This window comes from Diabrotica virgifera, chromosome 8 (assembly GCF_917563875.1).
Source record: "Diabrotica virgifera virgifera chromosome 8, PGI_DIABVI_V3a".
Classification (NCBI taxonomy): Eukaryota; Metazoa; Arthropoda; class Insecta; order Coleoptera; family Chrysomelidae; genus Diabrotica; species Diabrotica virgifera.
The window spans coordinates 41999741-42016813 of record NC_065450.1 but is presented as its reverse complement, the minus strand read 5'-3'; the positions used below and the strand labels follow the sequence as shown (position 1 = coordinate 42016813).

The 17073-nt window shown below is 34.4% G+C and overlaps 1 protein-coding gene across 1 annotated transcript in view; it reads left to right on the top strand.

Annotated features, from left to right (window-relative positions):
* The window catches only part of LOC114336404 (heat shock protein 60A), a 37677-nt gene extending 20987 nt beyond the window's left edge, over window positions 1-16690 (top strand). The window contains exons 7-9 of the mRNA XM_028286762.2: window positions 3710-4021; window positions 7758-7936; window positions 16135-16690. Of these exons, the coding sequence (XP_028142563.1) occupies window positions 3710-4021; window positions 7758-7936; window positions 16135-16290 (647 nt within the window). The 3' untranslated portion in view covers window positions 16291-16690. The remainder of the gene's footprint in view (window positions 1-3709; window positions 4022-7757; window positions 7937-16134) is intronic.
* The last annotated feature ends 383 nt before the right edge of the window (window positions 16691-17073 follow it).

Here is a 17073-nt window from a genome sequence, read left to right as displayed (position 1 = left end):
TAGTTATAGCAAAGTCTAACAGATCAGGAATTTTGTTGTTATCAGTGGGCCAGTATGTGGGGGTACCAGTTGTTAGGTATTTCAGGTTATTATCTTGTATGATCTTTAATAGATTTCTGCCTTTTGGAGATATCAGTCTTGCTCCCCAGGTTGTATGTTTTCCATTCCAGTCCCCTGCCACTAGGAAATGTGAGCCAAGTTGTTCAAAAAACTCTCTGTATTCCTCCAGATTGATGGTGTGGCGTGGTGGGCTGTAGATAGAAGCTATTGTTAGTGGAAAGGTGAGCGCATGTACTTTTATGATAGTACTCTGAATTTTGTTGGTGATATATGGAGCAAGTTCGTAGTGTTTTATAGCTGTACGAATTATTACAACTGAACCAGCATGGGCTGTTCCATCTGGATGGTTTGCGTAATAGACAGAGTAGTGTGGAATTTTTATAAAAGACCTCTCAGTTGTGTGACTCTCGGATATAAGTAGGATGTCTATTTTGTTTAATTTTAGAAATAGTATAATTTCTTGCACATGGTTTGTTAGACCATTTGCGTTCCACTCTGCTATTCTAAGTGAGTTAGCCATTACGACGTTCTATTTATCACTGTTGTAAGCATGCTTAGTATCATGCTGTTTTGGTTTATCAATTGTGCAAACATATTTTTAAATTCGTTGAGGAACTCTGTAAGTTTATTTGAAAGGTCTGAATTATTGTTGTTGTCTTGTGAAGAAGTATTAGTTGCTGCAACTTGAGCATATGTTACATGTGATTGGTGTATGTGGTGAGTATTAGTGTTATTATTATTTAGGCTTGCAACTCTAGGTATAGGAATGCTGCTTGTTATATTTTTGTTTTTCGAATTGACTAGGTCTTTATATATAGCACATCCTTTATAGTTTGCTGGATGATTGCCATTACATAAGGCACATGTTGCTGGTGTGTCGCGTGCTTTTTTGCAGGTTTTTGTGTCATGTGATCCTCCGCATTTAACACAGGCGAATGGCCTTAGGCAGTAACTTTTTGAATGCCCGTATTTTTGACACCTTGTGCATTGAACTATTGTATTTTTTATTCTAGGTGGTTCTACTGTTATTATGCAGTTTCGTAGGACTTGTAGGTTAAATATGTTTTTGTTGTTTTCGTTTGGCTCTATATCGACAAAGAATAAGGGCAATGGTTCTTTGGTAACTCTATGTCTAACATTAATTATGTTGCGAACTTTAAAACCCTTATTATTTAATTCATGCGAGATATCTGCTGTGGGTATTGAATGGTGTAATCCTCTTATGACAACTCTATAGGCCCTCTCTTGTTTCGGTTGGTAAGTGTGATGTACAATGTTTTCTTTTCTAAGGTGCTGTATGAGTGTCCTGTAGGTGTCTGAGTTTGTAGGGTTAATTTTTACTGTATTATTTGAAATGGTTTTGGTGTAATAGGTTTCTGCCGCAGTTGCAGTTGAAAGGTTTGCTATCATAGCACTATAGTCAGTAACTCCATAAATATAGATTGGTGGCGGTGAGGGATCTTTTTTGGTGATATTTGTGTTTTGTGTATTTGATAAATTGTCTGTTTGTTCATCTAGATTTTCTTTTGAGAGGGAATCAAATCTGTTTTGTGTTTGGATTTGGTTGGACTTTTCTGAAGTTGTTTGTCTTTTTATCCTTTTTCTCTTATTGGCAACTTGTTGCCAAGGATGTTTATTTTGGTTTTCTGTTTCGTTAAGTTCTATGTCGCTATCGCTATCTGTGTAGTTATTGGTGTTTTGTGTTGATGAGAGTGAGCATTGAGGGTTTGTGGATAATGTTGTGTATTGTGACTGAATAGGGTTTTGAGTGTTTTGAATATTTTGTGCAGTTGATTGACTAGGAAATTGTACTTGGTTTGGTATAGCTATTTGGGTTGGAATAGGTATTTGGTTTGAGCATGACATTTGATTTGTTATCTGGTTAGATGGTGTTTGATTAAAATACAAAAATGGTACTTGCGGTTTTACTGCTGTTTGGTTTGACTGGTTCTGGTTATTTATTGTTGGGACATCCTGTATAGTATTCATTTGTTGATAAATTGGTTGGCCATTATTATCAAATCCTAATAAGTTCCCCGAAGGGAACATATTTCTTTTGTTTGTTTCACTAATCACTTGGTTTTTGTTACTTTTCACTTTAACAATTTTTTGATGCTGATAAGATAATTACTAGTTAATTAGGTAGTTTTACGATAAGGAAGTTCTCTAGCGCTTTTAATGACGGTACATGTTCACGCTTCGAGAATCAGATTGCTACTCGACAAGGGAAAATGGCGAGCATACTCAGTCCTATGAAGAGGAATATAAAAGAGTGCAGTGTGTCGAGTTCTATGTATTGTGTTTAGGTACACATTATCCAATAACGAGGGACAATTAATAGCATTGTTTAGAATTTTAAATAGAAACAACATATCCGCTCTCAACCTGCGGTTCTTCAGTGTAGCAACATTAAATTGAGACATTATTCCAGAATAAATTATATTACTTATTATACTACTGATCTTAGCTTGTTCTCTTATGTTTTTTAATTGTATTCCATTTATTGTTCACGTCTTAAATGTTACCAGAGGATTATAAAGGAAAAATGTTTATTATGGTTCATGCAGTTCTGCCAAAGAGATAAATCAAAGAATAGTTCTGGTTCACGGAGTCACAAATTGTGAAATATCGACTAAATGGATTTAAACATACCATGTCACTCCTAATTTGGAGAATTCATCTTAATTGTAATTTTCAGTACATATAGAGAAATTAAAAATAAAATAAACAAAGTTTAAACAAACCAGCTATAATGTAAATATAATTCAAAACTCAACTACTCAAGGTCGAGATATATGTCGAACAAAAGCCCTTCATTATTGAATCCTAGATGTCCTTCAATTTTTCTAGTGAGTGGTTTCCGTGCAAAAAAACGCCCCACCAAGGTTTGAAGTGTACACCCAAATTGATCTGCTATTTAGGTTAGGCTCAATATGAATATGAAGGGTGCTTAACCATTATTCCAATCGAGCTAAGAGGTCTATTGTGTGGAGAGAGTCAAACCAATTTGATTCCAGTGTCTTGAATGTTGGCTGGCTATCAGTTATAATTTTTATAGATCTCTCTGTAGTTTATCTTCATTAATTTGTGAAAGCACATGACTAGAGCATTAAGTTACACTTGAAAGATAGTAGAGTAATTAAATTACCTAGTCTTTCACTAATACTTGGCCTTGGTTTCCTTCCGTCTACCCCAGCTCCAACGCCTTCATCGTTTTTAAAGCCATATATATTGACCATTATGAGATTCCCTTTGTTTGACTTCCATTCGTCACTTCCTTGAAAGAGGATGGTCACATGCCACATACCCTTGACCTTGAGAGATTATTTCATTATTTTTTTCTATAAATATATCAATATATTATAATTAAAGAACATTTCTTTTGTGGACAGTATACTAATTTTCTTATTTTTATTTGAATTTGTAAAAAAAAAATTTAACACGATGGACAGTGTGTCAAATGTATAAGCAAGTATTATGGCACTATATGTATTTTGCAAAGTAGAATAGGGAAAAATTCAACGTCTATAGATGTTGTGTCACATTACATCAATGGAAATTAGACGTCTATAGACGTTCTGTCCGTCAACGTGTTAAATAATGTTCTTTGTATATATTATTTTATGTTACAATTTCTTATTCTTAATAGGTAAAGGTAAAAAGGAAGACATTGACAGAAGAGCCGATCATCTCCGTGACCAAATCGAAACCACAACTTCAGAGTATGAAAAGGAAAAGCTTCAAGAACGTCTTGCCAGGTTAGCATCAGGTGTAGCAGTATTAAAAGTCGGCGGAAGCAGCGAAGTAGAAGTAAACGAGAAAAAAGACAGAGTAACAGATGCTTTAAATGCAACAAGAGCAGCTATCGAAGAAGGTATTGTTCCCGGAGGTGGTACTGCACTTTTAAGATGCAGTCCTAGTTTGGATGCACTCAAACCTGCAAATAAGGACCAAGAAGTCGGTAAGTACTCTTATTTTTCTTGACATAGCATTATAACCTGAGGTGGGTCTTGGCTGACTGCACAATAGGGTGGGTCACTTGTATATGGGAAAAAAAATGTGTGCAATATTGTTTTGTAATACTTATAAAAGAGTGCTAAATGTAATGCTAATTTGACAGTGAAAAATTTATTTTAATTGAAAATTATCTTCTGCCTCCGGATTGACCTTGAAATATCAGAATTATGTGGAAAATCATTCATTTATCGTAAACGCGTAAAAAAAATATGTGAAAGTTATCAACTTTAATAGTGCTAAAATGGCACGTTGTTGTACCTAAAACTCACCTTTAAAAGTTTTTAGTTGTTCGATGTTATCTTCTGCCTCCGGTTTGACATTAAAATTTCATAATATTAACAAAAACGGAGTAAACAATTAAAACCAAAATTTCAAAGAAAATGTGTGTATTAATACAAAAAAGACAGATATTCAAAGAGATACTATAACTAAGTAGTAGCAAAATCCTTTTTGCTATCAAACTGCGGCATTACTCTGCGAGACTCACAACTTCGCCTTAATTAAGCCTTCTCATTCCGATTTTGTACACAACGTAGTGGATGCTTCTGTTACAGTCTTCACAACTCTCTCTACTGCTTGAGTGTCGCAAGGTAGACGTAAAAGCGACAATTCACTTTCCCCTGCTTTTGCAATGAAGGAATTAAGACTTTCATCAGATACTTTTCTTAGTAGTGGGGGTTCAGGTATTTCTTGTTGCCAGTCAATTAGATCATAATAACATTGTGCATCAAAGTTTATAGTTGGAACTTCGAATAACCTGATTATGTTGTGTTTTACTTTACGAGCCTTCAAAATACGACGTGCAGCTAGTTCCCTAATGTGCTTTTGATGATCAGTTAACATTGCCAATAATAAATTTTCCGGATGCGCGAAATAACTATTTCTTTGTATCACAGGATCAATTATGGCTTTCAGTTCAGGTGAGAGGTATCTTGACATTGAGATTAAGGCCCATAAGTGTCGTGCTCCATCTTTAAATGTGGGATGAGTCTTAATACGAAACCAAGTTGGAGCATAAACTTTCACAATATAAGTGGCTAAAATAACTAGGTTTTCTGAAGGAACCTTTGTCGAAGCATATAGTCAACCATCTTGCATGGGCCATTTTTACTGGTGATTTATTGGCCAAGTGTTCCGGAAATTCTCCAGTCATAATCGCAGACACAATTCTATGTCGATATAATTGATCAGTACTTAAATCTTTCACTGTTACTGAGGGTAAATTACCACTTTTTTTGAAATTCAAAATAGGATTTTTTGCACAAGTTTCTAAAGCCTTCCCTATTGTACCTGAAAAAGTCTGTGGTCCCGCTGTAGTGCCGTCAATAAATTGAAACAAATGTCGAAGTGGCAACTCATTCATATGCAACAAACAAATTATCCACTGTAGGGGTTTATTTAACCGCGTTTCAAGTAAACGTACAATGCCACCATTTTTTCCAGTGTTCACGTTTGTTCCATCACAACCAACAGCTATTAAATCGTCAAGAGACATTCCCTCCATTCGAAAATAATTAGCTAACGAATTTTCTATCGCTTTGGACGTACCAGAAGATGGAACAATATAACCCAAGAACTGGGAATCTGGTTCTTTTATAAGCGAAATATGCTCCTCTTGAATAACGTCTCGGTAGTTTTTGCCTCCTTGTTTTCTGATTACATACGTTTTATCTTTTCGTCCATCAAAGTATAGCGCATGTACTTGTGAAATTTTCTCGTGCGATGTAAGATTTTTTCTAGTTTTTTTTCTTTCCCTTCGTAACTTGCTCTTATCAATCACTGGCACATTAGATTTGGTGTCATGCAAAACTGCTGAAGCAATGGCTGCCGCTGCCCTATCAGACACCCCATATCGGTCACAAGTTTTGGATAATGTAGAATACTGAATAGTTTTTGCAGTTTTTTTCTTAAATAATTGTAATGGAGTCGCAATATTTACAGAAGTGGGTTTAAAATCAGAACACACAGATTCATCTGAAGATGACGTTGAAACATCGAGTGTAGACTGGTAGGAAGTTCCGGGCTCATATATGCTTTTTTTCTTTTTAGACAAGGCTTTTCATTTGTCGCTTTTCTTTTCACAGTTTTTTGCATTTGTTTTGTAGCAACGATATCCAAGTTTCCAATTATCATATTTCGTGTAGTACGTTGATCGATTAAAAAGTTCAACTCTTTTAATGGTACTTTTGTGTCTCTAGAACAGGTACAGTTATTGAGTTCCTTGCATTTACAGCACGAAATATCAAATAGAACTTTGCTGTTGTGACGAAAATCTTCTAACTTTTTCGTTGGAACATTAGGATGTGATTTAAGTATGTTCTGGCACTTTAAGTGATACGTTTTTAACATTTGTGTTACTCTTGTATTTGAAACAATTGGAATATTTGTTTTTGCCCATCTTTCTCGAATTTTTATTGTCACAATGTCTGCTATTTCACAAAAAACTGGCTCTTTTTTAGTACCTTTTTTCGATTTCAGTTGATGTCTTGTCCAGTAGTAAAATTTCATCACATCTTAATAAGTAGGAAGCATATTGTCTTTCATCTCACTGATTGCACCAAACAACGGACTTTCTAACGCTTTTCGAGTACGTTCCATTTCAGCGAAAACGAAAACAGATATACATAAAACAACGACTCCTCTGATAAGCAGCAGCTACACTAACTCACTGACTGCGTTGACGACCGAACGGCGAACACAAAGCAAATGCTGTCTAAATTTCAAGACGACGATGGAGGGAGGTTGAGAGAGGGAGAGTCTCGCGCTGATGCATTCATTTCAGTACAGTTGTGAACAAAACATCACTTTTGTTTGGTTTTGGGAATGCTCTCCAAGGTCTTAACTTTGCACAGATCTATACAAAGTGTAGTGGAGAAAAATTAAAAGCTGTATAAAACACCTTGACACAAATTTTCATAAGCTCTCATTTTAGCACTGTTTTTCTTGATTTTGTGAATACTGAATGTTATCCCGGAGGCAGACGATAGTATTCAATTATTACAAAATTTTTATCACTATTAGAACTGACGGATAGTACAACATTTTTTTCTCTCACTTTTTTATTAGTACACTGTTTTTCCCAATTTTTTGAATATTGAACGTCGCTCCGGAGGCAGATAATGATATCCAATTGTTTCCAAATTTTATAGAAGATTATAAAACAACAGGTACCATCGTTTTATCACTATTAGAACTGACGGATAGTACAACATTTTTTTCTCTCACTTTTTTATTAGTACACTGTTTTTCCCAATTTTTTGAATATTGAACGTCGCTCCGGAGGCAGATAATGATATCCAATTGTTTCCAAGTTTTATAGAAGATTATAAAACAACAGGTAACATCATTTTATCACTATTAGAACTGACAAATAAAAATAATATTTTTTTGACCCACCCTACTGCACAACTCACTTCCATTTTGAATGATTGTCCATGATAGTTGGGTCTCTGGGTAGCCCTATTGTTCTTAAATATGACTAACGTTTATATTATCCCTCCATCATATTTGTGCACCTCCTTCTTCCTATCGGGGCTCGCTCCCAGATTAACAGGCGGTCGTTAGGGAATCTATGGACTATTATAATTGTTAGAGTATTTCAATGTAAATTATAACATCTAGCAGCAACTAAAAAAAGTAAAGCTATAAACGATATTAATGTAATGAAATTTAAATTTCAGGTATACAGATTGTAAAGAGAGCTTTAAGAGTACCTTGCATGACCATTGCTCGTAATGCAGGAGTAGATGGAGCGTCTGTGGTAGCTAAAGTAGAACAACAACAAGGAGATTATGGTTATGATGCGCTCAACAATGAATATGTAAACATGTATGAAAGGGGAGTTATTGATCCTACCAAGGTAAGATTTTATTCGTTTTTTCAGTAGCAATTTATGTTGTAAATTTCATGCAACTTTATTAGTCTAAGAGCTGGGAGCGGATTTTGTGCGTGATAAGTAATATGGAAAAACTATACGGGGATATGTTGAATTAGTTGTGTACATGACTTTCACCAACGGCCGGAAACCAGAGTTGGGGCCGAGGGGAGTTATAAGGGGTCAAAGTCGCGGATTTTATTATTTTTTTTATGACGCTCATGATCGAGATAGTGCACCAAAATTTGGGAATAAGTAGGTCATGACGTAACTAAGTAAAATCTCCAGGAGTGGAACGCTGCGTGGCCGACAAAAGGGTGGGGCAGGGGTGAATATAAAAAAATGTAAGGGGTTTTTTGCGACGTTCGTGATTGAGATAGTGCACCAAAATTTGGGAATAAGTAGACCATGACATAACTAAGTAATATCCCCAGAGGCGGAAACCAGAGTGGCGGACGAGGGTAGTTACAAGGGGTAAATCGCGGTTTTTATTATTTTTTTTTGTGGCGCTCATGATGGAGATAGTGCACCAAAATTTGGGAGTAAGTAGGTTATGACGTAACTAAGTAAAATCTTCAGGGGCAGAACGCTGCTTGGGGTACAAAGGGGTGGTAGGCAGGGGTGAGTATAAAAATATCTGGGGGTTTTTTGCCGTTCGTGATCGAGATAGTGCACCAAAATTTGGGAATAAGTAGATCATGACATTACTAAGTAAAATCTCCAGGGGCGGAACGCTGCGTGGGGGACAAATGTTGTGCCGAGTCCCAAAAAAAAAATAATACACACTGCGACTTTGGCCCCTTAAAACTACCCTCATCCCCAACTCTGGTTTCCGGCTCTGGGGATTTTACTTAGCTAAGTCATGGTCTACTTATTCCCAAATTTTGGTGCACTATCTCAATCTAGCACGTCGCAAAAAACCCATTATATTTTTTATATTCACACCTACCCCCACCCCTTTGCCGGCCACGCAGCGTTCCACCCCTGGAGATTGTACTTAGTTACCTCATGACCTACTTATTCCCAAATTTTGGTGCACTATCTCGATCATGAGCGTCACAACAAAAATAATAAACACGGCGATTTTGACCCCTTATAACTACAGTCATGCCCAACTCTGGTTTCCGGCTCTGAGGATTTTACTTAGTTATGTCATGGTCTACTTATTCCCAAATTTTGGTGAACTCTCTCAATCACGAACGTCGCAAAAAAACCCCTAATATTTTTTGTATTCACCCCTACCCCACCCCTTTGTCGGCCACGCAGCTTGCTACCCCTGGAGATTTTACTTAGTTACGTCATGACCTACTTATTCCCAAATTTTGGTGCACTCTCTCGATCATGAGCGTCACAAAAAAAATAAAAATGGCGACTTTGACCCCTTATAACTACCCTCATCCCCAACTTTGGTTTCCGGCTCTGGGGATTTTACTTAGTAATGTCATGATCTACTTATTCCCAAATTTTGGTCCACTATCTCAATCACGAACGTCGCAAAAAACCCTTTATAATTTTTATATTCACCCCTACCCCCACCCCTTTGTCGGCCACGCATCTTTACGCCCCTAGAGATTTTACTTAGTTACGTCATGACCTACTTATTCCCAAATTTTGGTGCACTATCTCGATCATGAGCGTCATAAAAAAAATAATAAAATCCGCGACTTTGACCCCTTATAACTCCCCTCGGCCCCAACTCTGGTTTCCGGCCGTTGGTGAAAGTCATGTACACAACTAATTCAACATATCCCCGTATAGTTTTTCCATATTACTTATCACGCACAAAATCCGCTTCTATCTCTCCGACTATATAGGTGTGGATCCCGCCTATGAAGAAAAAGTTGATTAATAGCAAGCTGAAAATTTGTTAATAGCTTAAGGGTGTCTGGTCGGATAAATTTTGATATATGGGAACACTGTAACAGGGGAAGTTTTAATTGTGGAACAGGTTAAAAATTTGGAACGGCCAGACCACGAAAACAGCACATTTATTTTGTCTGACAGAACAGACTTGAACTCTCCGAACAGATATTAAACTCTCATGCAAAAATCAGACTGCTATTTATCACCTGTCATAATTCCTGTCATTTGACATATTCTACATGTTCCACTCATTAAAACGCCTATTTGGTAATAAATAGCAGTCTGATTTTTGCATGCGAGTTTAATCTCTGTTTGGAGAGTTATAAGTCTGTTCTGTCAGACAAAATACATGTGCCGTTTTCGTGGTCTGACCGTTCCAAATTTTTAACCTGTTCCACAATTAAAACTGCCCCTGTTCCAGTGTTCCCATATATCAAAGTTTGTCCAACTAGACACCCTTAAGCCATTACCAAATTTTCAGCTTGCTATTAATCAACTTTTTTTTCATACGCGGGATCCAGACCTATTATTAAAAATTTAGTAGAATAAAGTCAATATGCATATAAACTTTTTATGCAAATCGCAATATACAAATGTAAGATTAAAAAAACTCCAACAATTTCTGCTCAAATCCACATCGAACTCAATATATTTTGATATTAACCCGGGAGCAGTCGCGCTCACTTCTCACGTAAGTAGTCGCGCGATGAGAAAAAATCTAACAATATGAATTTAAATACGAATTTAAAATAAATTTGTATTTTATAATATTCTTATTTACTTGTTATGTTAAAAATATCTATTTCTAACAATTTAAAGCTATGTAATTGGTTCTCACCAAAGCCACAAATTCCACAAAAGAAAATTTTTAAAAATTCCCACGCATTCTTCCTCGAGGCACTTATGAATGGAATTTTTCATCAAGTTATCACGGAAAAAGATAAAAGTTTTTTCTAACGGCGCCAAAGCTCCCGGGTTAAGTACCAGTGACCTGTTTATAGGACAATAAAATAAGCTTTGGACCAGTGATTCAACAATTTATCTTTCATAGATTTATTTATGAATATTGGTTGTAGTAAACATTACTCAACATTAATATTCCATTAAACAATGAAAAAGTGCCAATATGAAACTTATTATTAAATGTGTAAATCTAAAGAAATTTACTATTTTATTGAAAAATAAGCCACAATTGAAGTTGGAAATGAAATTTATTGACGTTAAATTGTGGCTTATTTTTCAATAAAATAGTAAATTGCATAAGATGCTACAAAGAAATAGCTTCAGAACAATAGAGGTCCCGTCATTTGTCTAGGCACTAATTTGCATTATGGCGCATGTAAAAATGGTTTAAGAACCGTATTTAAGTTAGTGATTGGGTAGTGATATTGAAATTTTATTACTGAGTAATTAAAATTTTTTATTGCTAAGATGTGGCTTAGGAAGTAGCTTCAAATTTGGCTTCTATACAAGTACAATAATATGCAAATTAGTGCCATCCCAAATGACGGGACCTATATTAATCTAAACAAAGTCACCAATATTTATAATTTTTTATTGACCAGGTATTGGTAATGTAATCAAACGAAATTTATAATTCAGTTGACTACAGCCTAATATATGTATACAGTCCGTACAATATAGATACCATTGCATGTCATTATCTACGTCAGAGATCTAAGTTGACATTGTTGCCCAATTACAAAAAATTCTGAATTTCATTTTAAATCAAATATATCACATAATTATTACGGAAGTGGATTATACAACAAAACAAATTAATATTCAATGTAAATAAATAAAAACAGAAAACAAAAATTAAGTTATAATCTTACGTTAAAGTAAATAATAAAACAAATACATATTACGAAGTTATAATCTTACGTTAAAGTAAATAATAAAACAAATACATACTTATAAAAAAGAATAAAAACAAATCTGAAGTGTCATCACCGCAACTGTTAAATAAATGTTACCAATTTATGCAAAAATGTAACCCTTTATTCGATCGCAGTTAGAGTGTAATCCGAACAAGTGTGCTTTATAAAAACGCTTTATATTCCACCTATACAAATTAAACGAAACAAGTTACATTAATAGAAATCTTCCAATATTATTTCTACGCGTATATAATAAAATATGTCTAATGGATGTAATTCCAGTGTACTCGGCTAAACGATTCTAAAAAGGCTAAATATTTCGTGTGGTATCATGTTACGTCACTTGCTATGACTAGAGATTTAACATATCGGAAAAAACGGGAAAAACAGGTTTTTTTCCTTTTTTTTTCCAGACCATTGGAAAAATTGGAAAACATGGAAAAATTTGAATATTTTTTAATGGAGATTTGAAACGTGAAAAAATACAAATTTTAAAGTTTTTTAAATATATTTTGTAAAATATATGAAGAAGAAGAAGAATTTATTCAAAATTAGGTAACCCTAATATACAGTTAAAATTGAGATATTTTATAATATGTATATACAATTTAAATTATTTGACAATAGAAAAGTGTTATTAAGATACAATATCCAAGTCATAATAATAAAAATAAAACAAAAAAACACTTAAAATATTCCATTACAATACAAGCATTAAAAATACTACATTACTCAAAATATTACATTAAACTACACGCAGTTAAAAAACACATTTAGAAGCCACATGAGACATTAAATACGATTTGCAACATAATTCTTTAAATTTTTCCTATACATGTTCATTGAGGTCTTCAACTTGAGTTCCGTTGGCAACTTATTGAAATTATCAAAACCCTTATAGAGAAGTGAGTTCATAGCACCTGTAGTATTGGTTCTGCTGATGTAAATATTATTAGAATTTCTCGTAAAATAAGGGTGAATATCTGAATTGTAACTAACAAGATCGAGAAAATATTTAGGTGCCAATCCATGTACAATTCTAAAAATCAATATCATGGTCAAATAAAAAAGACGTTGCGATACCGAAAACCACTGCAAAGTATTCAACATCAATGTGACAGGTGTTAATCTACTTGTACGTAAAATGATCCTCATTCCACGATTCTGTAATTTTTGTAATTTGGATAGCTGGTTAAGATTTAAAAGATATAAGATGGATGCACAAAAATCAAAATGAGGTTGGATTATCGATTTATATACAGTGATCCTTGACTGAAGTGACAAATTCTTAGAAATTCTTGTAAAGAAATAAAATTTTTTTGCTAGTTTTTTACACGTATACTCGAGATGCTTGTCGAATGATAGAGTATTATCTAATTGAAAACCAAGATATTTAATTTGTGTCACTAGTTCAATTGGTTCCCCATCAATGTTTAACATTATATTGTTAGTATTAAGACTCCTATACTTAAATTTAGATGTAACTATCATGGCTTTGACTTATGTAACTACTTTGTATATTGACATCAATAAACTGAATTGAATTGAATTGAATGGCTTTTGTCATACTTACGTTTAATTTAAGTTTATTAAGTTTTAAGTATTTAGACACTGAACATAAAACGTGATTCATTTTGTCAACCGCCCCTTCAATAGAACTATCGCTACAAGCCAAAAGGGTATCATCAGCGAAAAGGTTAATAAATTCACAGTTCACAAACAAATTTATATCATTTAAATATAATATAAAAAGCAATGGTCCAAGTACACTACCCTGCGGTACACCAACGTGGATCGGAACAAAGGATATGTTGCATTTACAATATGCCAAGCAGCTTTCATATTGCTCGCATTGTCAGTCACTATTAAAAAAAAATTTTGTGGTCCTATTTCTTGAATAACTTTGATAGGTTCATTACTTATATACGTTCCCGATTCTTTTTCAGTGCCACGATAAACAGTTGCACAACCAACACAAGATATATGAGGATATGTTGCATTTACAATATGCCAAGCAGCTTTCATATTGCTCTCATTGTCAGTCACTATTAAAAATAATTTTTGTGGTCTTATTTCTTGAACAACTTTGATAGGTTCATTACTTATATTATATGTTCCCATTTCTTTTTCAGTGCCACAATAAACAGTTTTGTAAAATAAAGGTATAGGCGTATATATAACAATATTGATTAATCCATCTCCGACTACATTTGTCCAACCATCTGTTACTATTGATAAACTATTGGATTCAGAAAGCTTTTGACTTCGGTTTATCTGTACACATTCATACTCGGCATTAAGTAAGTTGTTGACAGGGCGTAGGGGCTAGGTATTTGGTATGACGGTCTTAACATTTTAAAAACCTCTTCCCAATATTTATTTTTGAAAAGAGAAAAAGCAGCACCAGAAGCATAAAGAGCGCTAGCTAATGTTTCATCAATTTTAGCAGACTCTGAAACGGCTATCTTATCGAAAAACCTGCTCAATGTTTGTTGGCAGCTAGCTTTGTTGCGTTTTACTGGTGGTATTACTAGAGATTCGGAAGATGATGACATTGATGACGTGTCTTTGCTAGTTAAAGGGAGGCTAGTATCATTTAATGTTTCTAGCAGGATATCTTAACCGCTTTCTTTTTTTTTTCTGGCGTTGAAAACTTCGAACTCGATTGTATTCCATTGCCATATTTTTGTTTAATTTCCAGAGGACACTTTGAACATTGGTTTAATATATGATTCGTCATGCGAGTTGCGTTTGGAAATGCATATTTAAAACAAAAAAACTTACACACAGCCTTGGACTTTTTATCTATTTTTTCAATATCAAATAATGTCCAAATATCTGAAGATGGTCGAACCATATTGTAAATAAAATATCTTGCTGCACTTCATCAACTGATCAAATTCTCATTGTAATTGAATGAGTATACAGTATATTATACAGAATGAGTATACAGTATGTTATACAGATTATTTAATTCATAGGAGATTCTGACCAATAGAAAGCTACATAAATCTAAATTAAATCGATAATTTTTGATAATTTCCCGTCGTCAAGTATATTACGTCAGATGCCCTTTGTTGCTACGAAAAAATACATTCAGTGACATTAATGACAATTAATGTTTTAAAAATTATAAAAGTGATGACTTTCAACCGTCAAATTAATATTTATAACAACTGTGTGTTTAATTGTACTAATTTGTACTTACATAAACAAATTACAGTAAAATTTTGGTGTTGAACAGTTTTATTCATGAAATAATCACAACAAATTGCACTCGATCTCTAAAATTAATATAGAATTTTTGCCCTCGTGACACTTTGACATAATTTCACTCGAAAGTGTCACTCGGGAAAAATTCAATAATTTTAGAGCTCTTGTGCAATTACTACTGATAATTTAAATCTTCAAAATTAGTAATAGTAATAAAAATATGCATGGAAACTGAAATCACACCTTCAAAACACTAAAAGCTATTCCAAATTTATAAAATATTTACTTACCAGAAACCAGAATAAACACTTTGGTCAAAATCTAACAATTTTCAAAACAAAGATAATCAATTATTTTACAGCAAAGTTTCACTTTGTTCACGCATTGACTGCGGATAAGGCTAAACCACAGTATATAGAGATTCCCTCTTTATACTGTGGCTAAACTACTAAAATGCGCGCTTTAAAATTAACAAAACGTGCCATTCTTGAAGAATCTCCGAAATTAACCATAGTTTTCCCGGAATCACCGAAAATCGAGGGGTATTTTATTTACCGAGAACTAATCCTACAGAGCCGTGCAAGTACTTCTGTTTGATTCACATTGATGATAAATTCAGTAACTAAAACACTTTTTACGTGTATAACAAATTTCAATTTTTCCGAATTTTTCCATTTTTTCCTGTTTTTTTCCGGAAAAAAACAGGTTTTTTCCGGCACCCAATTTTTCCGGAACCCAATTTTTCCGGAAATTTTAAATCTCTAGTTATGACGCGGATGACGTGCAATGGTATCTACAGTAGGAAAAATGAAAGAATACCCATGAACGAACATATAAAACACGCTGTATTTTCCTGTCACCGTGTCACACAAAAAATTGGCCAGCGCAAGTACATGTAATAATTATTGTTACATGTACTTGCACTGGACAATTTTCTTTGTGACAAGGTGACAGGAAAATAAAGCGTGTTTTATATGTTCGTTCATGGGTATTCTTTCATTTTTCCGACTGTATATTGTACGGACTTTAGGTAAATTTCTCTTTAAATTTAAACAAATTTTATTAGTTGAAAAAAATTTTAGTGATATATAAATAATATGATGCTGCTCTATAATGGGTTAATGTAACCAGATATGCCAGTCTTTCTATCCGGTGTTGAGGAACAGAACACCTCTATTTTTAAGTTATATTTTAACTAAATTAATGAGTAAAATATTTGAATTGCAGGTTGTCCGAACTGCCATTGTAGATGCCTCCGGTGTTGCCTCTCTCTTGACCACAGCTGAAGCAGTCATCACAGAAATTCCAAAGGAAGAACCAGCCATGCCCGCCGGCGGCATGGGGGGAATGGGAGGAATGGGCGGCATGGGGGGAATGATGTAAACCCATCTTAAACATACTTTCAATAGACTGTTCTAACTTAAGTCGAGTGTTTGCCGCGAAAGTGGCAAGTTGGACAGTATCTGTCAAAAGGTTCCATTTTCGTATTTGGCAGACCCTTTAAATACTTTTTTATACTGTTTGTTGTGCTACATAAATTCGTGTGAAGTTTTCTTATGTGTACCACGAATTAAATTGCGTGAATGAGAAAGTAAGAGCCAATTATTTTAGTCTCGTATAGTGATCAGAAGTGGTTTTAGGGGGTTGTGAGATTATGTACGTGGCTCCTTAAAATCAATTGTGATTGCTGAACTGATCTGCATTTAAATCCGATAGAATGATCGATATAGTTTATATGACCTCAGATGTACCTATATTGTTGTAAATATATTGTTACTTTTTATTCAAGTGTTTTATTTTGAATTTCAACAGTTACACGCAAAATGAGATTGAGTTTTAACCAACTGTGACAGCTAAGACATATAGGAGGGGGTGTTCGACAGGGATGTGCGCTTTCCCCTCTTTCATTTAACATTTATTCAGAAGTCATATTTCAAAAGTCTGTGGAAGGTGCAGAGATGGGAATCAAAGTGAATGGAGTATTGATCAAAAACATACGATATGCTGATGATGGTGTCTTAATCTGTGACAACATAGCCGATCTTCAACAACTTGTCACTGTAATCAGAGAGTACAGTAATTGAATGGGATTAGAGATTAATATCAAAAAGACCAAATTCATGATCATCTCCAGAAACTTGGATGCACTTGAAAACTCCATCATAA